The sequence below is a fragment of the Heptranchias perlo genome, unplaced genomic scaffold, assembly GCF_035084215.1.
Source record: "Heptranchias perlo isolate sHepPer1 unplaced genomic scaffold, sHepPer1.hap1 HAP1_SCAFFOLD_53, whole genome shotgun sequence".
NCBI classification, from domain to species: Eukaryota; Metazoa; Chordata; class Chondrichthyes; order Hexanchiformes; family Hexanchidae; genus Heptranchias; species Heptranchias perlo.
In genome coordinates, this window is record NW_027139548.1 from 3,364,490 (window position 1) to 3,390,392 (window position 25,903).

At 43.7% G+C, this 25,903-nt stretch overlaps 1 protein-coding gene across 1 annotated transcript; it reads right to left on the minus strand.

Moving 5' to 3' along the window:
• Positions 1-1,203: 1,203 nt before the first annotated feature.
• On the minus strand, positions 1,204-2,936 carry LOC137315000 (beta-1,3-galactosyl-O-glycosyl-glycoprotein beta-1,6-N-acetylglucosaminyltransferase 3-like). Its single transcript, XM_067979957.1, has 2 exons — positions 2,559-2,936; positions 1,204-1,740 (listed from the first exon to the last, which is right to left on the minus strand). The coding sequence occupies exons 1-2, from the start codon at positions 2,934-2,936 to the stop codon at positions 1,213-1,215; spliced, it is 906 nt and encodes a 301-aa protein (XP_067836058.1). The 3' UTR covers positions 1,204-1,212.
• Between the last annotated feature and the right edge of the window lie 22,967 nt (positions 2,937-25,903).

Consider the following 25,903-nt stretch of genomic DNA (forward strand, 5'->3'; position numbering starts at 1 on the left):
TGAACAGAGAGAACCAGCATGGCTTTTTTTAAAGGTAACACAGGTCTGACTGATCTAATTTAATTGTTTGAGGAGCTCACATATAAAGTAGACAAAATGGTATCTACGGAATTTATCGATGTGGAGTTCCAGAAAACATTTGATAAGTTTCCTCACAAAAATAATTGGCAACAATTAGAGCGCATGGAATTGGAGGCAGCCTTTGCACTTGGATTAGAAATTGTTAGGGAGGTCGGTTTCATAATTTGTCTTGTATTTCAAAAGGTTAAAGGGAGTGGATAGGGTGGGTGGAGAGAAATTATTTCCTTGAACGGGCAAATATCCTTCAGAGGTACGATGGGCCGAATGTCTTCCTTCTGGGCAGTAAAAGTCTGTGATGTTGCAAATAATTAACCTGTAGGCTGCAGACTTTCACTGTAACACGTGATTCACCTCCACAGCTGCTTCAATCCACAACAACTCTGCCTGATCCTCATTTACACACAGGCAAAGCTACATCCACGCAGTCCTATTCATGGCAAAGTTCCAGTTTGAACGATTGATGCAGACACGATGACAGTCCCATTAGTTACAATGTTCCAGTTTGAACGATTGATGCAGTCACTATTGTAGTCCTATTCGTTACAATGTTCCAGTTTGAACGATTGATGCAGTCACTGTTGTAGTCCTATTCGTTACAATGTTCCAGTTTGAACGATTGATGCAGTCACTATTGTAGTCCTATTCGTTACAAAGTTCCAGTTTGAACGATTGATGCAGTCACTGTTGTAGTCCTTTTGGTTTCAATGTTCCAGTTTGAACGATTGATGCAGTCACTATTGTCGTCCTATTAGTTACAATGTTCCAGTTTGAACGATGGTTGCAGCCACGATTACAGTCCCATTTGTTAAAATTTTTCAATTTGAGCCATTGATGCAACCACGAGAACAATCCCATTATTTACAATGTTCCAGTTTGAACGATTGATGCAACCACTATTACAGTCCTATTAGTTACTATGCTCTCGTTGGAATTAATGATACATCCGCTGTCATGGTTATATTGATTACAATGATCCTCTTTGAGCTAACGATAGATCCCCTGTTATTTATTTTTGTTTATGTGTAACAGATCCCCCCATTATTATTCAGCACATTGCTTCATTAGAAATACTTATCGATTCGCTGTTACAGCCCTGTCTTCTGCCTGGGACCTATATCTCCCCATTCACTATTAACTTCCTGTTCCGTGAATCGGTCGATGTCGGACATATTCCTCCATACATTGTACAGCTGTGTTGTCCACTTCAGGGTCAAACTTGTTGGCGAACAAGGGTTTCTGTTGGACGATCCAGTGCAGATCTGCAGAAGCATAAACACAGACTTGATGGCGGTACCTTCCTGTACAAGGCGGATATAAGGCACCTTTCTCAACATCACCAGCCTCAAAAGACCACTTCACTGCTCGAGTAAGGATTGGTGGGTCACCCCTACGGTGCCTGGGAGTGTCTGGAATGGAGCCGGGTACCTCGGGCATTCTCTGCAGGGTCGCCCAGATGTGTTCATCGGGGCTGTAGGTGTCCTCCGACCACTTGAAAAACGCCTGGATTTCCGAGTTCACAAATAAATTACTCACAAATTCTCTGGTGACCATAATGTATGCGGCCCCCACAAACATGGGGCTCCGTATGGGAGGGGGGCTCTTCTCTCGATCTGTTAAAACCACAGTTCCACGGATATCATAATGAAACTTCCATCGTCTCTGAAAGTCAAGAAAAGAGCAATCATTTCTCATTTTCCAACGTCATCCTATTTTATTTCTACCGCAACATAACTAACAGCAGTATCGATTAATGATAAATTTAGACTTTAGATAATGATTTTTTGCTTGTATAAATTTTGCATATAAAATTCTGATACATAGAGCAGCTCAAAAGAGGAAATCTAGCAGAAATGATAAGGTGGAGGCTCACTGCACAGCTACTAATGGCCGATTGAAGGGAAATGATACGGGAAATGTCAGCAGATTAGGTCAGATTGGTTATTTAGAATTGCTCTGGTCACCCACAAGAATGGAATTTAGACACGTGAAATAAAATAAGCCAATCAACAATCGCATCTGAAAGAAAAGTGTGTCAAGGCTTTGAAAACAATGTATTTAACAGCAAATGATCATCTGCCAGTTCCCTGGGAAGAGGGCCCAATACGGTAAATAGGAAGTTATCCTTCTATTATTCTACATGTCCCTATGTTGCTATGTTCCTCTGAAGTTATCCTTCGATTCTCGTGCCCAAACCGAATGATTTCAAACATAAGATGTGGGGCATGAGGCAGCCTAACTCGAGGTTCAAGTCAGCGCTTCACTCTCCAATGAAGTGAAGCGGGAGATGTGAGACCACCGGCAGGGGGTAATGTCACACCCCTTGTGATTCAGGTGACGTGTGGTGTAACTGCAATTTGATGATGAGCAACTTCCAATCATCCACTCCTTCAAATATCCATTCAGTTCCTTTTCATTACATATAACCGCTTCCACTGCCCCCTTTGGCGGCTGAGCAGACATGAAGCTGGCGCATTTACCTGTTTGTATCCCGGTGGACGGTCCGAATCTATCACATTTGAGCCGTTCATGGCAATGAGACTGTTGACCATCTCTCGGTTGGTTTTCGTTGGAAAGTCTTGTCCACACACATTGATGAGATATCTCCACGGGACTGAGCTCCTCAGCAGCTCTTCCATGCAATTCAGATCAGCCTGAACCCTGGACCATGAGGCGTACGTCACCGTCTCTAATTTACTGGCAACGAAGACATTACTGAAACAAGAGGCGATGGCCTGGACGGCCGAGTGAAACTGTTTTGGAGACTTCCTGTCCACGTGGACGCAGTACACATTCTGAGGAGCGTAAATGCTTCTTAAGAGCCTCTCAAACATCTCGATCTTTTCATAGATCACCATAGAATAGGCCAGAGGGAAATCGCGTTCCTCGGTGCTTGAGGAGAAAGTGTTGTATTTGCGGTGTCTAACAAAAGAATCGCAGTCTCGGGTCATTGTTAAGTAATCGATTTCAGTGAAGACTTTGTGTTTGTTTGCGATTGTAATCGAATTGATTAGAGCTTTTTCAACGGATTCCGGGTCACCGCTAATTATCTTCCAGCAACTCGAGTTCATTTCTGACTTATTGAGAGATGCATTTCGCTCAACATAACCTGGTTTTAGTTTAACTGGTTTCCAATAGTTTACCAACAGATTTCCTCTCCGGGAAAAATATCCACCAAGAAAAGTCACAGCGAGTCCGCACAGGGTTGACATCAGTACCGCCCGCCTGTAAGAACCCCATGCCAATATCATCATTGCCCTTTCACGAGTATTTAAAATGTAAATCTGTGATCCGATTTCCAGATATATTTCTTATGCAAATATAAACTTTGAGGAATTGTGCTCTTGACAAGTCGGCACTTTGTTCCCGGAATTTGGATAAATTTGGCACCGAATTTTCAGGCACCAATGAATTCAAATCGGATGCTCGGGGATGACAACAGCTATTGTGGCTTCATTGGGTTTCAGCTGTCAGCTCTGTTGGACAGGTCGCACCTGCTCCTGGTGTCTTGTCCCACTTCCAGTGTGCCTTTGTGATCGGTCAGACCTTGCACCTTCCCTCACTCTCTCAATCAGTCACTCGCTCACTCTCTCCGCTCTTTGCGCTTTGTGGCACTTAGCGTCTCAATTTCTTGTCGCAGAGATTCAATCTTCGCTTCACAAAAGTCCCTGTAATAGGTTTATCCCTCGTGTAACCGCTGTCAGTCGGTGTACCGTTTGGAGGCATTTAGCGTCTCAATTTCTTGTCGCAGAGATTCAGTTTTCACTTCACAAAAGTCCCTGTAATCGGTTTCTCCCTCGTGTAACCGCTGTCAGTCGGTGTACAATTTCCACATTCTCTGTTGCCTTTTTCGTAACTTAGGCTTTTCCGTAAACTTTTACTGAAAGAAGGGAGAAGGCTCGGGCGGGTCTCATGAAAGATTCAAGACCTTAAACGGAAAGGACGAGGAAAGCGATAACAGAGTCCAGAACAAGAGAGCATAGCGTCAAACATGGACGAGAAAAAAAAAGAAAGACGAACATTCACACAGCGCCTTTCATAACATCAGGATGTCCCAAGAGGCTTTACGGCCAGTGTCGTCACAGTTGTAATGTTGGAAACCCGGCAGTTGCTTTTGTGTACAGCAAGATCCCACGAACACCAATGTGATAATGACCGGATAACCTGTTTCAGTGATGTTGATTGAGGCACAAATATTGGCCGGTACACCGGGGCAGTGGAATAACAAACTTCGACCTGAGAGGGTAGACTCTCATTTGAAACACGGCATCACGCATCGTACAGCGCTCCCTCAGTACTGCCCCTCCGAGAGTCCAGGGCGACATCAGTAGCGTACGGAGTTACAGGACAGGGTTCCAATCCCTGTCTGTCTGAACTGCAAATTCTGAAGTCGGGAGGAGGCGTCACTGGATCAGGACTGGCTAAATCCCCAAAGTCCGTGTTCCTGCTTTCTGTGCTGGAGCCGCTCTTAAAATGTGTCCGTGGGGAGACTGGTGGGGATCAGGAGTGGGTTCATCCCTGAAATGTCCGGTGTAAAATGGGCTCCCCCCTGAGATCGCACACTTACAGAATTGTCGCATCCTCGGCGCTGGAGAACACATCAGACCGCGGGAAATAGGCTTTAGAGAGAAAGGAGAACGGGAAGAATGAAACAATAAAACACGGAACTGAAGCTTAGAAATTGCATGAACCTTGTCTCGGTTCGGCAATGATTGTCAGTTTCTTTATTACCCTGTGGATTTTGCAGGTTATTTCATTTTATTTCCTTACAACCAGTCAGGCAGAATGTCCTTGTTTATTTTGGCAAGTCCCAAGTTTGGAATTTGACCTGAGCCTTGTTTTATGAGATTCAGAGCTCACTCTCTGTGTGAAAGCAGCTGCCGCACCTCAGGATGGATTTCAACTAAAACATTCCTCAGTTGTTTCAGGACAGGGAGCGGCCTCTCTGACGAAATCATATCGAACCGATTTGACAATTCGCTGCTGCTTCTACTGTGAACAAAGTTTATTCTCAATTTTACTTTCTCTCTTCTTGTTCCAGGGAAGTTCAGTAAAACAGACACATGGTTCGAAATAAATTGTTACATTTCCATCTGGGACATTGTTCGCTAAAAGTCCAAGCGATTTCCTGATGTTTGCACTTTCAACACAGGGCCCAAGAGCCGGTGTCTTGTCAGTGAGCTGAGCTGTTTCTGTCGGTGAGGACATTAACCATTTAACCGGTGAATTAAACTATCCCTGAGCATCAATCGCCTCAGCCACTGGGGGAAAGATCACTGACATCCAAAGTTACATTTATCACTGTAAATCTTCATTAGATACACCCGTCACATTGTTAAATGCAGAAAAGCTCATTCCTGCACTAGAGTCGGTATAAAGATTGAATTTTCCTCTTTTTCAGCTTGGCTATCACAGAGTAATCACGGGATGGGAGTGTCCGAAAAGAGACAATGTTTGAGGACAGATTGTGATGGTAATTCCGAGGGATGTATTGCGATATTTCATTTCACTCTCTCATTTCTCCTTTGTTTTTTGACCCAGATTAAGTATTTACTCGGGCCGGAGACAGAGGTTCAAGCGTCGGCCCCAAACTTCCCCAATATTTGTCTTCGAGTGAACTCTCCCGCCACAGACCTTCTCTTTCCTGCTGGAACTCACCCGCCTCATACATAGGAACATTGGAACAGGACGAAGCCATTCAGCCCCTCGAGCCCACTCCGCCATTTGATAAGATCATGGCTGTTCCCTGATCTCACTCCATATACCTGCCTTTGGCCCATATCCCTTTATATCTTTGGTTGCCAAAAAGCTATCTATCTCAGATTTAAAATTAGTAATTGAGCTGGTATCAATTGCCGTTTGCGGAAGAGAGTCCCTAACTTTTACCACCCTTTGTGTGTAGAAGTGTTTTCTAATCTCACTCCAGAAAGGTCTGGCTCTAATTTTTGGACTGCGCCCCCTCGAATCCCTAACCAGCAGAAATGGTTTCTCACTATCCAGCCGATCTGTTCCCCTCAATATCTTATAAACTTCGATCCGATCATCCCTTAACCTTCGAAACTCTGGAGAATACAACTCCAATTTGTGTAATCTCTCCTCGTATCTTAACCCTTGAAGTCCGGGTATCATTCCAGTAAACCTGCACAGCACTCCCTCCAAGGCCAATATGTCCTTTCGAAGGTTCGGTGCCCAGAACTGCTCACAGTACTCCAGATGCGGTCTAACCAGGGTTTTGTATAGCTGCACCATAATTTCTGCCCCCTTGTACTCCAGTCCTCTAGATATAAAGGTCAACATTCCATTAGCCTTGTTAACTATTTTCTGCACATGTTCATGACAATCAATGTTCTGTGCACCTGAACCCCTAAATCCCTTTGAACGTCCACTGTTCTTAACTTTTTGCCATTTAGAAAGTGCCCTGTTCTTCTCTTTCCTGCTTGAACTCTACCGCCACAAACCTTCTCTTTCCGACCAAAACTCTCCCGCCACAGACCTCCTCTTTCCGACTAGAACTCTCCCGCCACAGACCTTCTCCTTCTTGCTTGTTTCCATCCATCGCTGATTTAAGCTGAGAGTTTTCTATTCAACCGAACAAGCCGAGCGCCGATCGCCGATCGCGGACCCCCAAACCCAATGTCCATCCGCCTCCAACGATCGCGGACCCCCGACCCCAATCACGGAACCCGGCACTGACCCAAGATTCCGCCCCCCCAACCCCATCAACGATCGCGGACACCCGCGATATTCCCCGATCCAGACACCCACACCCCTCGCCGATCTGACACCAGATCGGTCCACCCATTACTGACGACCCTCGTACCAACCTATACCCCGTGCCAACACATGCCAAACTATGCCCCGTGCCAACCCATGCCAACCTATGTCACCGTGCTCCCCATGCCCCCCATCCGTACAAACAAAGACTTACCTGAAGACTTATCTGAACACGTGCTCAAAAGCAAAATACTGTGGATGATGGAAATCTGAAATAAAACCAGAAAATACTGGAGAAGCTCAGCAAGTCAGTCAGCGTCTGTGGTTAACGTTTCAGGTCGAAGATATTTCGTCAGAACTAGAAGATATGAAAAGAGTTCAAGATTTTCAGCAAGTCCAGTGCCAGGGAAAGATTGGGGAGAAGAGTAAAGAACAAAAGGGAAGGTCTGTGGCAGGAGAGTTCACTTCAAAATAAATATTGGTGAAGTTTGGGGCCGTCGCATGAGGATCTGTCTCCGGCCCGAGCAAATCCCTAATTCTGGTCAAAAAACAAAGGGGAAATTAGAGAGAAAAAGGGAATATCGCTCTGAATCTCATATAACAAGGATCAGATCAAATATCGCTCTGAATCTCATATAACAAGGGTTAGATCAAATATCGCTCTGAATCTCAAATAACAAGGGTCAGATCAAATATCCCTCTGAATCTCACAACAAGGATCAGATCAAATATCGCTCTGAATATCACAACAAGGGTCAGATCAAATATCGCTCTGAATCTCACAACAAGGATCAGATCAAATATCGCTCTTAATCTCACAACAAGGATCAGATCAAATTCCCAATTTGTGACTTGCCAAATTGAAAAAAAGGAAAGTTTATCTGATTAGTTGTGATGAAATAACAAGGATATAACCTTCAAAATCTGCACGGAAATAAAGAGGCAGAAAATCATTGCAGGTTTAAGGTAAGTTCATGTAGATTCTCAGCTTCTGTTCCATGTTTTATTCTTTTATTCCTCCCGTTCACCTTTCTCTCTGAAGCCTATTTCCCGCGGTCTGATGTGTTCTCCAGCGCCGAGGATGCGATTATTCTGTGAGTGTGCGATCTCAGGGGGGAGTCAATTTTACACCGGACATTTCAGGGCTAAACCCACTCCTGGTCCCCACCAGTCTCCACACGGGCACAATTTAAGAGCGGCTGTCGGACAGAAAGCAGGAACACGGACTTTGGGGATTTACCCCATCCTGCCCAAGTTGCGCCTCCTTCCTTCTTTAAAAATTGCAGTTCAGACAGACAGGGATTGGAACCTGTCCTTGTACTTTCTTGCGGATTTTTACTGTAACACTCAATCAACCTTTCTTTGCCCAGTGTTTTTCTTATTGAACTAATCAAAGGCGGGACCAGCAATTCACACTGAACACGTAGCTCAGCTTAGTAAAGGTTTAATACATTCGCACTGGTGGATCATCGCTCTCTGCCGAGCACCTGGACAATCAGCCTCTGGTGACATGAGGCCCGCCCGAGCGCGATCCAGTCACAGGATCGGAGAAAGATCGACAAAAATGTTTACACCGATTAATTAAAATAATTAATTACTGATTCACACCACAATGTCAGTTTCGGTCAGTTGGAAAAGGATGTGAATTAGCTGGGAGAATAGAGCAGGAGCTTCTGTTTTTGGTGAAATAAGTTCATGTTAATGAGGCGTTTATCTATCAAACTCACTCAACGAATAAAACAAGGAGGGGTTGTTGCCTTTTGAGATAAATTGACCTCAGAAATGTGTTAGTTTCAAACCGACCACAGGATTGAAGCGATCTCCTTCACAGATAAAAGGATCCTGGTCACTGGTCTTGTGTAATTAACTATTTAAATTTCTAACAGGTAGAAGGGCCCATCATTAATCTTTATATAAAAAAGTAATTATTATATTAGCAAAAGGTAGGAGGGCCTATCACTGACCTTTATATAAAAAGTAACCTCTGAAATAACCAACAGGTCGGAGGGTCCATTACTAAGCTTTAAATAAAAAGTAAGTACTCGAATTATAAGAACATAAGAACATAAGGAATAGGAGCAGGAATAGGCCAATCGAGCCTGCTCCGCCATTCAATAAGATCACGGCTGATCTGATCCTAACCTCAAATCTAAACTCATGTCCAATTTCCTGCCCGCTCCCCGTCATCCCGAATTCCCTTTAATTGTAGGAAACTGTCTATTTCTGTTTTAAATTTATGTAATTGCAAATTGTTGGGAGGCTCCATCATTAATCTTTATTTATAAAGTATCTATTCAAATTACAAACAGGTGGGAGAGTCCATCACTAATATTTATATAAAATTAAGCATTCGAGTTACCTACGGTTAGGAGGGCCCATCACTAATATTTATACAAAATGCAAGTGTTCGAATTACATCCACGTCGGAGGGTCCATCACTAATCTTCATATAAAATGTAAGTGTTTTAATGAATTACAGGTAAGAGGGTCCATCACTAATCTATATATAAACAGTAACTATTTTACTTACCTACAGGTAGGAGGGCCCATCACCATTCATTATAAAAAAAAATATTTACTCCGATGAGAAAAATGGGAAAGAAAGGAAAACATTCTTGAAATAAAAAAGGAAGTACTCCAATTACCAGCAGGTAGGAGGGCCCATCACTAATCTTTATATAAAAAGTATCTATTCGAATAACCAACAGGTAGGAGGGTCCATCACTAATCTTTATATTAAAAGTATCTATTCGAATAACCAACAGGTAGGAGGGTCCATCACTAATCTTTATATTAAAAGTATCTATTCGAATAACCAACAGGTATGAGGGCCCATCACTAATCTATGTATAAAAGTATCTATTCGAATAACCAACAGGTAGGAGGGCCCATCACTAATCTAAAGATTAAAAGTATCTATTGGAATAACCAACAGGTAGGAGGGCCCATCACTAATCTTTATATTAAAAGTATCTATTCGAATAACCAACAGGTAGGAGGGCCCATCACTAATCTTTATATTAAAAGTATCTATTCGAATAACCAACAGGTAGGAGGGCCCATCACTAATCTTTATATAAAAAGTATCTATTCGAATAACCAACAGGTAGGAGGGCCCATCACTAATCTTTATATTAAAAGTATCTATTCGAATAACCAACAGGTAGGAGGGTCCATCACTAATCTTTATATTAAAAGTATCTATTCGAATAACCAACAGGTCGGAGGGCCCATCACTAATCTTTATATAAAAAGTATCTATTCGAATAACCAACAGGTAGGAGGGCCCATCACTAATCTTTATATAAAAAAGTATCTATTCGAATAACCAACAGGTAGGAGGGCCCATCACTAATCTATATATTAAAAGTATCTATTCGAATAACCAACAGGTAGGAGGGTCCATCACGAATCTATATATAAGAAACTGCACAAAATATCAAGTTTGGATTGCACATCTCTAATCCATACATAAAAAGTTACTACTTAAATTATAAACAGGTCCGAGGGTCCATTGTTAATCTTTCTATAAAAAGTAACGACTCGAATTACCAACAGGTAGGAGGGCCCATCATTGATGTTTATTTTAAAAATAACTGCTCGAATTTTAATCTGGTAGGAGGGAAGTCACGAATCGTTATACGAAAGGACAGACTCGAATTATAGGAACAGAGGAACATCGGAACAGGAGTGGGCCATTCAGCTCCTCGAGCCGCTCCGCCATTTCAGAAGATCATGGCTGATCTGTGATCTAACTCCATATACCTGCCTTTGGCCCATGTCCCATTATAACTTTGGTTGGCAAAAAGCTATCTGTTAGATTTAAAATCAGCAATTGAGCTCGCATCAATTTTTAGACAGTGCCCCCGAGTCCGAGAATCCCCAAGCAGCGGAAATAGTTTCTCTCTATCCATCCTATCTATTCCCCTTAAAGTCTTATAAACTTCGATCAGATCACCGTTTAACCTTCCAAACTCCAGAGAATAGAACCCCAATTTGCATAATCTCTCCTCGTAACTTAACCCTTGAAGTCCGGGTGTCATTCTAGTAAACCTACGCCGCATTCTCTCAAAGGCCAATATGTCCTTCCGAAGGTGCGGTGTTCAGAACTGCTCACAGTACTCCAGGTGCGGTCTAACCAGGGTTTTGTATAGCTGCAGCATAACTTCTGCCCCCTTGGACTCTTGTCCTCTGGATATAAAGGCCAACATTCCATTAGCCTTATTGATTAATTTCTGCACCTGTTCATGACACTTCAATGATCTATGCACCTGAACCCCTAAGTCCCTTTGGATATACACTGTTTTTAACCTTTTACCATTTTCAAAGTACCCTGTTCTATCCTTTTTTGGTCCAAAGTGGATGACCTCACATTTGTGTACATTGAATTATATTTGCCACAGTTTTGCCCATTCACCTAATCTATCAATATCGCTTTGTATTTTTATGTTTTCATCTACACAGCTTACAATACCACCAACCATTGTGTCATCGGCAAACTTAGTTATGAGACTTTCTATGCCTTCATCTAAGTCGTTAATAAATATTTTGAATAATTGAGGCCCCTGGACAGATCCCTGCCGAACACCACTTGTGAAATCCTGCCAATGTGAGTACCTACCTATTATCGCAACTTTCTGTCGCTTTTCGCTCAGCCAACGTCCTAACCAAGTCCGTGCTATTCTCTCGATTCCATAGTCTTCCAGCAAAGCTAACAGTCTCTTATGTGAGACTTTATCAAATGCCTTCTGGAAGTCCATATAAATAATATCCATTGACATTCCCTTGTCCACTACTTTAGCAACCTCTTCAAGAAATTCAATCAGATTTGTGAGCCACGACCTGGCTCTCTCTGATTAACTGAAAATTCTCAAGGTGTTCAGTCACCCTATCCTTAATTATAGACTCCAGCATTTTCCCCACAACAGATGTCAGGCTAACTGATGTATTATTCCCGGGTTTCCCTCTCTCTCCTTTCTTAAAAAGCGGAGTGACATGTGCAGTTTTCCAATCTGGAGGGACGTATCCTAAATCTAGATAACTTTAAAGGATTATAGTTAGGGCATCTGCAATGTACTCACCTACTTTCTTTAAAACCCTGGGATGGAAAACATCGAGGTATTTGTCACTGTTTAGTGCTATTATTTTCTTCATTTATCTTGTTTTACTCATGCTAATTTTATTGAGTCCCTTTCCCCGATTCAATATTAGTTTTCTTGGGATTTCCGGTATGCTATCCTCTTTTTCGACTGTAAATGCTGACGCAAAGTAATTATTCAACATGTCCACCATTTCACCATTTCAGTTTTTAAGGGGCCAACACTGCTCCCGACCACCCGCTTTTTCCGAATATAACTATAAAAGTTCTTCGTAATTGTTTTGATATCCCTTGCAAGTTTATTTTCATACTCTCTTTTTGTAGCCCTTACCATCTGTTTTGTGACCCTTTGTTGATCTTTGTATCTTGCCCATTCGCCAGGATCTGTGCCATTTTTTGCATTTTTTAATGCCCTTTCCTTATGTCTTATAATGTCCTTACCTCTTTAGTTGTCAATGGCTGTTTTTTTTGACAAGTCGAGTTCTTGCCCCTCAGGGGCATAAACCAGTTCTGTATCTCGTCAAATGTTTCTTTAAACATTCCCCACTGATCATCAGTCGTTTTACCCATTAACAGATTTGCCCAGTTTATTGTGGACAGTCTCTTTGAAGTCGGCCTCACCCAAGTCTCGGATCTTAGCAGCTGATTCACTTTCAAACACTGCCTTGAACTCGATCATGTGATGATCGCTATTGGATTGATGTTCGCGCACAGTTAAGCTGTTAACTAAATCTGGTTCATTACTCATTACTCATTACTAAATCTAGTATGGCTTGCCCCCTTGTTGCTTGTAGGACATACTGCTGTGGAAAACTATCCCAAACACACTCAAGAAAATCACTACCTTTCTGACAGTTGCGAGTCTGCTTTTCCCAATCTCTGTGAAGGTTAAATTCCCCCATTAACACCACTCTGCCTTTGTTACACGCGTGCCTAATCTCTGCATTTATACAATCTCGCACTTCAGAGCTGCTGCCAGAGGTCCTATGCACAACACCCACTTTAGTCTGAGATCCTGGCCTATTTCTCAATTCAACCCATAATGTCTCTGTTGGCTGCTTACCTCTCGGTATATCCTCCTTTATCACTAAGGCTACTCCTCCCCCTCTTCAATTTTACCTATCTCTCCTGTAGACTTTATAACCCGGTATATATTGTTACCAATCCTGACCATCCTGTAGCCATGTCTCAGTAAAATCGATCATGTCATACCCTCCAATTTGAATTTGAACCTGTAGTTCATTAAATTTATTCCTTATACTCCGTGCATTTGTGTATAGAACTCGTAGTTGAACCACACACCATAGCCTGACCTTCAGCTTTGATGCTGGATTAATCGCTTTACACCTAATAATTTTCACATTATCTGTGGTGTCCAAAGTATACTTTCTTTAAGCTGCTGTACGCTTTTCCCTTTCACTTGTTCTTGAACAACTGTTTCTATAATTTTATTGTAAATTTTCCCTGGGCCTTCCCCACTCTTGCTGCTCTCAACATGACTCCCTTCTGACACCCCGCTCAGTTGCCCAACCCCCTGCCACTCGAGTTTGAACCTTCCCCAACAACACGAGCAAATACCTCCGCGAGGACAATGGTCCCGGTCCCGCTTATATAGGTCCCACCTTCCCCAGAACCAGTCCCAATGTCGCAGGAATCTAAATCCCTCCCTCCTACACCATCCCTGAAGCCACGCATTCATCCGATCTATTCTCCTGTTCCGATGTTCACTCGCACGTGACACTGGTAGTCATCCTGATATCACTACCTTTGAGCTTCTGCTTTTTAATTTATCTCTTAACTCCTTCAATTCACCTTGCAGCAGCTCATCCCTGAGGCCCAAGGCAGAATGGTCAAAAAAAGTACAAGCCCATGGGATGCAAGGGAAAGTGGCTAGTTGGATCCAAAATTGGATCAGTGGCAGGAAGCAAAAGCTAATGGTCGACGGGTGTTTTTGTGAACGGAAGGCTGTTTCCAGTGGTGTTCCACGGGGCTCAGTACCAGGACCCTTGCTTTTTGTGGAATATATTAAAGATTTAGACTTAAATGTAAGGGCTATGATTAAAAAGTTTGCAGATGATACAAAAATTGCCCATGTGGTTGATAGTGCCAGACTCTCAGTAAAGGAAGATAGAGTTGAGATACAGGATGGCTGAAAATGATAAAGAAGTGGTACTTAAAAGGCTGATTGTACTTAAAATGGATAATTCACCCGGTCCGGATGGGATGCATCCTAGCTTGCTGATGGAAGTAAGGGTGGAAATTGCGGAGCTGCAGGCCATAATCTTCCAAACATCCATAGATACGGGGGTGGTGTCAGAGGATCGTAGAATTGCAAATGCTACGCCCTAATTCAAAAAAGTGTGTCAGGATGAACCCAGCAAATGTAGGCCAATCAGTTTAATCTCAGTGGCGGGGAAACTTTTAGAAACGATAATCCGGGGCAGAATTAACAGTCACTTGTGCGAGGTGGATTGATTAGGGAAAGTCAGCACGGATTGTAAAAGACAAATCGTGTTTAACTAACCTGACAACGTTTTTTGATGAGTTCCAAGAGAGGGGAGATGAGGGCAATGCAGCTGATGTAGTATATATGGACTTCCAAAAGGCTTTTGATAAAGTGTTGCATGGTAAGCTTAGCATCAAGATTGCGGCCCATCGAATAAAGAGGGCAGTAGCAACATGGGTACCGTATTGGCTAAGTGACAAGAAACAGAGAGTAGTGGTGAACGGCTGTATTTCGGACTGGAGGGAAGTGTACTGCGGTGTTCACCAGGGGTCTGTGCTCGGACCACTGCTTTTCTTGATATAGATAAATGACTTGGACTTTGTGAGTACATGGCATAAACTCAAAATGTGCAGATGACTTAAAACTTGGAAGGGTACAAACAGTGAGGAGGACAGTGATAGACATTTCAGAGGATATAGACAGGCTGCTGGCATGGACAGACAGGTGGTTGATGAAATTTAATGCAGAAAAATGCGAACTGATGCATTTCAGTAGGAAGAACGAGGAGAGTCAATATAAACTAGAGGGCACAACTCTAAAAGGGGTAGAGGAACAGAGAGATCTGGGGGTAGATATAGAAAAATCGTTGAAGGTGGCAGGGCAGGTTGAGAAAGAGGTTAAAAAGCGTACGGAATCTTGGGCTTTATAAATAGAGGCATAGAGTGCAAAAGCATGGATGTCATGATGAACCTTTCTGAAACACTGGGTCGGCCACAACTGGACTATTGTGTCCAGTTCTGGGCACCGCACTTCAGGAAAGATGTGAAGGCCTTAGAGATGGAAAGATGTGAAGGCAGAAGAGATTGACGAGAATGTTTCCAGGGAAGAGGGACTTTTGTTACGGGGATAGACTGAAGAACCTCGGGTTGTTCTCCTTGCGACGAGATTTGATAGAGGTATTCGGAATCAAGAAGGGTGCAGATAGAGAAGGGAGAGTGAAACTCTTCCCAATGACGGAAGGGTCAAGGACCAGATGAGATAGATTTAAGTTCATTGACAAAATAACCAAAGGTGACATGAGGAATAACTTTTTTACACAGTGAGTGGTTAGGATCTGGAATTCAGTGCCCGCGGGCGTGGTGGAGGCAGATTCAATGATCGCCTTCAAGAGGGAACTGGGTAAGTACATGAAAGGAAAATAAAATGCAGGGCTATGGGGATAGAGCGGGCGAGTGGGACAAGCTGGATTGCACTTGCATAGAGCCGGCGAAGACTAGATGGGCCGAATGGCTTCCTTCCATGCTGTAACTTTTCTATGATTCTATGATTCTAGTGAGGAGGAAAGCTGTCGGCTGCAGGAAGATATCAGTGGACTAGTCAGGTGGGCGGAAAAGTGGCAAATAGAATTTTATCTGGAGAAGTGTGAGGTAATGCATTTGGGCAGGGCAAACATTGCAACGGAGTACACAATAAAAGGTAGAACACGGAGAGGGGCAGAAGAACAGAGGGGCCCTGGAGTTCATGCCGACAGGTCACTAAAGGTAGCAGGACAGTTTGATTAAGTGGTTAAGAAGGCATACTGAATACGTTACTTTATTAGCCGAGGCATAGAATATAATAGCAGGGTAATGCTGGAAGTTTATCAAGCAGTGGTAAGGCCCCAGCTTCAGTACTGCATGCAGTTCTGGTCACCACATAACAGGAAAGATGTACTAGAGACGGTACAGAGGAGATATAATAGGATGTTGAAAGGACGGAAGAATTTTAGCTCTGAGGAATGATTGGATAGGCTGGGGTTGTTCTCTTTGGAACAATGGAGGCTGATGGGAGATTTAAGTGAGGTGTGTAAAATTATGAGGGTCCTAGATAGAGTGGATAAGGAGGAGCTATTTCCTTTAGCAGGGTTGCCAGGGATGAGAGGACATAGATTTAACATAATTGGTAGAAGGATTAGATGGGAGCTACGGAGAATTTTTATCATCCAGTGGGAGGTCGGGATGTGGAACTCATTGCCTAAAATGGTGGTCGAGGTAGAAAACCTGAACTCATTTAAAAAGTACTTGGATATGCACTTGAAGTGCCATAACCGACATGGTTATGGACTAAGTGCTGGAAATTGGGATTAGGCTCGAAAGCTCTTTCTCGGCCGGCACAGACAAAAAGAAGGAAAGAAATCCAATCCAGCCAATTACCGCCCCATCAGTCTACTCTCAATCATATGCAAAGTGATGGAAGGGGTCGTCGACAGTGCCATCAAGCGGCACTGAATCACCAATAACCTGCTCACTGACGTTCAGTTTGGGTTCCGACAGGCCCACTCGGCTCCAGGCCTCATTGCAGCCTTGGCCCAAAACTGAATTAAAGAGATGAATTCCAGAGGTGAGGTGAGAGTGACTGCCCTTCACATCAAGGCAACATTTGACCCAGTGTGGCATCAAGGGGCCCGAGTAAAATTGAAGTTAATGGGAAACAGTGGGAAAACTCGACAGTGGCTGGAGTCATACCGAGCACAAAGGAAGATCGTAGAGCTTGTTGGGGATCAATCATCTCAGCCCCAGAACATCGCTGCAGTAGTTTCTCAAGGCAGTGTCCTCGGCCCAACCGTCTTCAGCTGCTTCATGGATGACCTTCCCTCCATCATAACGTCAGAAATGGGGATGTTCGCTGATGATTGCACAGTGTACAGTTCCATTCGCAACCCTTCAGTTAATGAAGCAGTCCGAGCCCATATGCAGCAAGACCTGGAAAAGATCCAGGCTTGGGCTGATAAGTGGCAAGTAACATTCGCGTCAAACAAGTGCTAGAAAATGACCATATCCAACAAGAGAGAGTCCAACCACCTCCCGTTGACATCCAATGGCATTAGCATCGCCTAATCCCGCACCATCATCATCCTGGGGGTCACCATTGGCCAGAAGCTGAACTGGACCAGCCACATAAATACATTGGCTACAAGAGCAGATCAAACACTGGATATTCTACGATGGTAATGAAGTTGAATGTCAAGGGGAGGTGGTTAGACTCTCTCTTGTTGGAGATGGTCATTGCCTGGCACTTGCCTGACGCGAATGTTACTTTGCTGATGATTGAGAGTAGACTGACGTGGCGGTAAATGGCCGGATTGGATTTGTCCTGCCTTTTGCGGACAGGACATACCTGGGCAATTTTCCACCTTGTCGGATAGATGCCAGTATTGCAGCTGTACTGGAACAGTTTGGCTGGAGGCGAGGCTTGTTCTGGACCACAAGGCTTCAGCACGACAGCAGGTATGTTGTCGGGGCCTAAAGCCTTTGCTGTGTCCAGTGCACTCAGCCGTTTCTTGATATCACGTGAAGTGAATCGAATTGGCTGAAGACTGGCTTCTGTGATGGTGAGGATATCAGGAGGAGGCCGAGATGGATCATCCACTCGGCACTTCTGGCTGAAGATGGTTGCAAACGCTTCAGCCTTGTCTTTTGTACTCGCGTGCTGGACTCCGCCATCATTGAGGGTGGGGATGTTTACAGTGCCTCCTCTTCCCATAGTTATTTAACTGTCCACCACCATTCACGACCAGATGTGGCAGGACTGCAGAGCTTTGATCTGATCCGCAGGTTGTGGAATCGCTTAACACTGTCTTTCGCATTTTGCTTCCGCTGTTCAACATGCCTGTAATCCAGAGCTGGAGCTTCACCAGGTTCTCACTGTTTAACAATATTTAGTGCATGACTTTGACTTGGCTTCTTCCTTGACTGTTTGGCAAGAATGAGTTTTAGGACAACCTAATCGAGGGTGAGTAAATTAAATTCGTTTTGATCCGAACTGTGTTAAATGTAAGAAAGTTCAGGAACCGAATCAGGTAACATTCACCCCTCCAGATAACTCGGAGGAAAAAGCACAGACAATTCCTTAGTGAGGGGTTAAAGGTGGAAACAAAGGATTCGCCTGATTCCTGGGCATTTATTTGTCAGTATATCAAATCCAGCTTTTCTAGAACAGGACATCCACGACGTTGGAAAATACATGAATTCACAGCACAGGAGATTCTGTGCGTCTGTTGCCGTGTATGGGCCACTTGAACACAAGAATGGACAGGAACAATTAATGGATTGGGAAAGTGAATGGACGCATACCGTTAATGGATTGGGAGAATGAATGGACGGATACCATCAATGGATTAGGAATTGAGTGGACGGGAGCCATAAATGGATTGGAAAAGTCAATCGATGGACACCATTAATGGATTGGGAGAGTGAATGGATGCTAGAGTAGGCTCTCCACCAGTAATATTAGAGTAGGATTACCACCAACAATGTTAGAGTAGGTTAACCACCAGAATGTTAGAGTTGGGTCTCCACCAGTAATGTTAGAGTTGGGCCAGCCCTGTAACGTAATAATAGGGTCACCGCCAGCAATATTAGAGTAGGATCACCACCAGTAACGTTACATTAAGGTCTCCAACAGCAATGTTATAGTCGGGCCTCCACCAGTAATGTTAGTGCAGGGTAACCACCTGTAATGTTAGAGTATGGTCACCACCAGTAATGTTAGAGTCGGATCACCAGCAGTAATGTTCGTGTAGTGTCATCGCCAGTAATATTAGAATAGAGTGACCACCTGTAATGTTAGTTTAGGGCCACCACCAGTAATATTGGAGTCGGGTCACCACCAGTCATGTTAGAGTAGGATCACCATCAGTAATGTTAGCGTCGAATCGCCACCAATAATGTTTGAGTCTGGTCACCACCAGTAATGTTAGATTTGAGTCAATACCTGTAATGTTATACGAGGTTCACCACCAGTAATGTGAGAGCAGGGTCACCGCCAATAATGTTCGAGTAGGGACATCATCATTCATGTTCGAGTCGGATCACCACCAGTATTGTTAGAGCAGGGTCTCGACCAGTAATGTTAGAGCAGGGGCTCAAATAGTAATGCGAGATTCGGGTCACCTAATGTTAGAGCTGAGTCATCACCAGTGATCATCGCAGTACAAAACACTTTTTAATTCTGGAATGGATGTGTGAAGTCTTTACTGAATTCATGAGGCATCAAGAACCTGAAGCAGTGTCCAGGATGGATGTTCCCAACCCGGTTCACGGGGCGTGCACAGAGCACATTCCCTCAGTGATTACTTTCCGTTCATTGATGTGAGTGGACGGAGTTTCGTGGACTGAGCTGTACAATTTCCCCATTGGCTCCCCCTGCCCACTGAAGAGGAAATCGCGCCTTGTTTGTTCAGTGACTGTAACTAACGCCAATTATTGTGTAACCTGATTTTTTCACCGGGACACCGATTGTTCTATAAAAGGGGAGTATTTACAGATCTCAGATACACTCCAGTCGGGACCGTAAAGTGTGAGCGAATTCACACATTCTTCTAAAAAATGGAAAAGCCAACAATTCTTCACATAAAGGAGATTTACTTCCCTGTTCTCGCAGCCTTTGGTTTTCCCGGTAAGTCAATATAACCTGTTGTTTCACAACTGTTCACTATCTCACTGTAAATGATTATGTCAGAAATTCCGAGAATGTCCTCATTTCAGAGTCGCTTATCCACCGGGATAAATTCGTGAATATCAGGTGCAATCCTTGCAGTCCGCGCTGCCTGTGAGGCGCTGCTCTGATCGGTAAATCGTGGGGACCGGGCGATCAACATTCTTCCCAATACGAGGTAGGGCGAGGCTGATTCCCCGGTCCCTCCAACAGAAATGGATCACTAAAGGATGTGTTGCCTCTTGCCCCGGGTCATCATTTTATTTGTACCGTTGTTCCTTGTCTACTTTCAGTTGATAACTCCTCGGTCTGCAGCCACCTCCACCCAACAGGAGACAAATCCAGTACGGCCAATTAACGCCCCATCAGTCGAGTCTCAATCATCAGCAAAGTGATATAAGGTCTCATCGACAGTGCTTTCAATCGGCACTTACTCACCAATAACCTGCTCACCGACATTCAGTTTGTGTTCTGCAATGGCAACTCGGTTCCAGACATCATAACAGCCTTGGTCCAATCATGGACGAAAGTGCTGAATTCCAGAGGTGAGAGAGACTGCCCTTGACATCAAGGCACCAAAGAACCCGAGTAAAATTGAAGTCAATGGGAATCAGGGGGAAAACTCTGGAGTGGCTGGAGTCATACCAAGCACAATTGTAGATGGTAGTGGTTATTGGAGGCCAATCATTTCAGCCTCAGGACATTGCTGTAGGAGTTCCTCAGGGCAGTGTCCTTGGCCCAACTATCTTCAGCTGGTTCATCAATCAACTTCTCTCCATCATAAGTCAGAAATTGGGATGTTCGCTGATGATTGCACAGTGTTCAGTTCCATTCTCAATCCCTCAGATAAAAAATCAGTCCGTGCCCGCATGCAGCCAGACCTGGACAACATCCAGGTTTGGGCTGATAAGTGGTAAGTAACATTCGCCCCAGACAAGTGCGGGGCAATCACCATCTCCAACAAGAGAGAGTCGAACCACCTCCCCTTGACTGCATTACGGCATTACCATCGCCGAATCCCCCACCATCAACATCCTCGGGGCACCATTGTCCAGAAACTTAACAGGACCAGCCATATAAATACTGTGGCTATAAGGGCAGGTCAGTGGCTGGGTTTTCTGCGGTGTGTGATTCACTCCCTGACTCCCCAAAGCCTTTCCACAATCTACAAGGCACAAGTCATGAGTTTGGTCGAATGCTCTCCACTTGCCTGGATGAGTGCAGCTCCAACATCACTCAAGAAGCTCGACACCATCCAAGATAAAGCAGCCCGCTTGATTGGCACCCCAACCACCACCCTAAATATTCACTCCCTTCACCACCGGCGCACTGTGGTTACAGTGTGTACCATCGACAGGACGCACTGCAGCAACTCGCCAAGGCTTCTTCGACAGCACCTCCCGAACCCGTGACCTCTACCACCTGGAAGGACAAAGGCAGCAAGCACATGGGAACAACATCACCTGCACGTTCCCCTCCAAGTCACACACCATCCCGACTTGGAAATATATCGGCCGTTCCTTCATAGTCGCTGGGTCAAAATCCTGGAACTCCCTTCCTCACAGCATTGTGGGAGAACCTTCACCACACGGACTGCAGCGGTTCAAGAAGGCGCCTGCCGATCACCTTTTCAAGTGGAACTCGGGATGGGCAATAAATGCTGGTCTCGGCAGCAATGCCCACATCCCTCGGGGCGATTATAAATAGAAAAATCCCAGAGTTCCGACCTAAATTGAAGCTTTTGTCTCGGGTGAATGTTTTTCTTGAATTCGAAACTTTCCAGTAATTGCTGTGAAATTATATTTAAAACTGCTGACACCTGATGAAGCTCCCGAGACCCCGCTCGACAGAAAAACTGAAGGAAATAAATTTAAATTTCGATCTATTGTCCCATGGGGCCGCAGCAGTAAATTATGAAATCGGGTCGGTACATCACATGGGTATCAGCCTCATGGCGGGATGGTTTTAGCGCTCAACACTGTATTGAAATATGTGTTTGGACGTATGTCAGGAAATCCGTTTACTGATTGACTGCCGAACATTTACAACTTCCAATACCATCCAATGTTTCCCTTTAGGCACTTTTCTTTGCACCTGTACCGTCCCTGCGAGCTGCTCCAGTTTAGCCTGGAACGCACAGTTATAGTGTGAGTGGAACCTCAATCTAGTGTTAGTGGCGACAGCGATGGAAATGAAATTCGGGACAGATGTATGACGAACGGATGATCCGATGTCGCCTGTTTTACATTATCGCCAAATGTCCAAATCTCCCTGTTGATTCTTCAGTGCCTGGGTGTCGGTTGCAGTGGGGACGATCTCCGTTACCGTTCCCCAGACTGATTCCGAGTGACCCTCTGACTGAAGTAAGCCGGAAGGACGGCGGATTATCAGTCCCTCGATGTTGAGTGTTTAATGCTTTCTTTCTTTTAAATAAAGTGTCGTCATCGCTCGCCTATATTTAAAAAAGAACCCGTGTGCATTACCCTAAGTAGGAAATCATCAGAACATTTCCCCCCAATATGCTGTGAGATTTATCTGAGTATCCCCGTTATTTACCTCTTGTTCCTCTTTCTTACAGCGAACCTAATGACAATCGTGATTCTCTCCAGAGGAAATTGCGGTCTTTCCAAATGTATCTCTATCTATATGGTGGCCATGGCAACAGCAGATCTACTGGTCATCATCTTCTATGTAATAGAGCATCAAATATTCAAACAAATCTTTCCACTTCCATTCCTGTCCTACACTGTCATTCGTAAGTTCATTATCTGCAATAATTGTACCAACCTGGATATGTCGGTGTGGTTCACAGTCTCGTTCACATTTGACCGATTTGTATCTATATGTTGTCAGAGGTTTAAAACAAAGTATTGCACAGTGAGAACTGCGGCTGCGGTTATAACAACGCTCTCTGTCCTGATCTGTTTAGAAAACATCCCCTATTGGTTTGCATTTGAACATACACAAATAATTAACAATGTTCATGGGGTTTCCGCCCCGTATTGGACTTTTTTTCATCGCCTGCAGGTGTAATGTACACATGGTTAGAAAGTATTTTAATTCTATGGATTCCTTTTGCTTTAATATTTCTGTTTAATTGTTTGACAGTCAGACGCATTTTAGTGGCCAGCAGAGCCCGCAGGGGCCTCCGGAGTCACAGCAGTGAGAATAAGAGCGATCCAGAGGTGGCGAACCGAAGGAAATCTATTATTTTACTGTTCACTGTATCTGGTAGTTTTATACTTTTGTGGCTGACAGCTGGCGTGAATTCTTTAGCTATCCGTCTGGTCGTGTATCACCGACCGGATTATTTAGCTCCTGCTTATATCGCCACTGAAATCGGACACATGCTCATGTATTTGAGTTCCTGCACAAACACGTTTATTTATGCAGCTACCCAAACGAAATTCAGGGAAGAGCTGAAGAATGTGGTAAAATCTCCTTGGACATTTATTCTGATGTTGATGAAATAAATGAAAAGTCAAACCAAAGCTTCCTGTCCGAACTTGAGCTCAATTACAGTCCGTGTTACATTTTAGATTGGCCGTCTTTCTTTGTTGTGAAATGAACCAGTATCAGAAAGCACATCTTCTACTTTATGCCCTGAGTTTGATGCCTGCTGCTTTCCTAGGGTGAACACAATAGTTTCTTGATAAAACAGCTCAAGATTCAAAGGGAACAGTCATGATTGAGCTTCAGCAGTTGGGTGGAACATGTGGGCGGCAGCGTTAACTGTCTTGCACTCTTGGTGCTGGAATAGGACACGCCAGTTTAATTAATAATTAATGTTGTCTTTAGTGCTGAAGCAATGAAGGGTGTTACAACCATAGTTATTTGTAATTATTCTGTAATCTTGGTGTGAATGTTACAGGCCCTGTTCTCCCCTTCAGACACCGCTCCCCATTGTCTCCTGGCCCAATAGAACGGGACCCCTGTCTCCTGACAAGTGACAAATAATGGAGATAGCATGAAATTGACTCGTCAATGTGACGTTAGGCGTCTCTGTTAACAGATATTTATTAAAATATCAGTTGATCATCAAAATGTTGGAATAATATAACAGACCATTTGGCCCAACTCAGTCATTGCCGGCGTTTTCCCTCCACTCTAGAAAATAGTTCCAATCACTTAATCCGCCCAATCTCAAAATCCCTTCAGTCTATTTTTATTCACACACCCGAACAATTTCATCTTGAATATGGGCATGATTTCTGCCTCTGTAATTTCCGCATCTTCACAACTCTTCATGTAAAGAGGTTTCTCCCACCCTCAGTTCTAAATCTCTTACATTTATTCTATAATCTATGGCCGTTGGTTCTTGATCCCTCAACTAATGGAAGCTTTCTGCTTCTATCTATCCTGTCTCGTCCATTCTTATCTTAAATCACCTGGACACGACTCGCCACAAGATATCAATCTGGTATCAATACACAATCTAGTGAAAGTCAGGAACGTGTAGTTTAAATGCTTAATTGATAGCTTTCTCTTGGAGATGGTGGTGTCCTTGCTTATACTGAAAAATGGGAAGAATGTATTTGATTGCTTGGCCACTCCCCGAAACATTGGGACCGTGCACGGAGAGATTCTAATCAAACCCCTCCAGACGCCCCGATCTGTTGAGAGAGAGCCAGAAAGGGCAGGAATGGATTCCATCGGATATCTCGTGCTGCCTCATCTTGGGATATCGCTGTGTTTACTGAAGTGACGTGTTGTTCGTGAAGCAAATAACATGCGATATAGATAGATGCATGGAAGGGGAAGCTGGATAAACACATAAGGGAGGAAGGAGTATCGGGTTATGCTGATAGGGTTAGATGAAGAGGACTAGAAGGAGGATCGTGTGAGGCATAAAGACCGGTATGTGCCAGTTGAGCTCAATGACCTGTTTTGTGCTTTATATTCTGTATAATTCTATGTAATTCTCTGATGAAGCTGCACTGAAGAGCCGGTCCAAGACATGGTCAGTCACGCTGACACCACCACTACATGAAATGGTTAATGTGGCACTGGACAGTATGTAAAACCAATGGGTAGAGATCTGTGCAATAGAATAGGTCGAAACAGATGCATAATGCTGATGTGAGATTGTTCAGTGTTGGCCTTAAATACGGTAACGCCAACCAAGGGGTCACTGCAAGGAAATGGTAACTCACACTGTCCTGAAGTGTGCCAATGTGATACTGTATTGGTTTCTACTTACTTTATAGTAATGTTAACCTTTCGCCTTTGCACCTGAAGCAGGTAAGTGTATGTCAATTTAAAGTCTCACTGGGCTGTTGGGCCAGGGCTGGCCCTGCAGCAATGGTCAGTTTCAGGATGAAATAATTAGAGACTTCATTAAAGAGGGATTGTTACATACTGATTCATACATTTAAGAGAACTTTAATAATTTCATAACTGTGTTGGAAAGCAGTTAGTTCTTCAAACAAAAACATCTGGGCATACATAACCAATTGAATTGGAACGAGTGATACAGAAACAAGAATGAACTTATTAATAAAGGTAGAATTTCATGTGTATGGATCAAGAGAGAAACTATCGATGATATAACGAAGGAAGGGAATTATACTTTTTAGCCCAATAGAAAAAGAGCTCGGTTTGTAAAGCAAACTCTCGTTATTGATAAAGGATAAGTCAATTCCATTCTCCTTATGTGGAGTTGTATTATAACTTCCATATAATTATGTGATCCATAATTGTGTTTATTTCCAGGTACCGGGAGTGAGAAAATGTATAAAAACTGCCTGTTTGTAATGAGTTTTCGGATTGGTAAAAGTCTAAGATACTGAGCTCAGAACTGTAAAAAGGTTGAATCCCAAATAACCTTCATCAGGTGTGGTTGTAAGTACAACCTTTTAAGTGTATGTTTAAGGACTTTTGTATGCACTGTGTGCTTAATAAACTTATGACACCTCACTTCAATGTTCAAGAACATTACTGTAAACCTTTCACTCACAATGCCCTTAGTACTTTAATTGTGAATGGCCTTCATTTAATCATTATGATTCAGTGCCCCTTTTACCAGTCAATCTTTAACATTCCAGTTGATTCTGAGATTCTCAAAATCCAAACTCCACATGGTTGCAGATCCC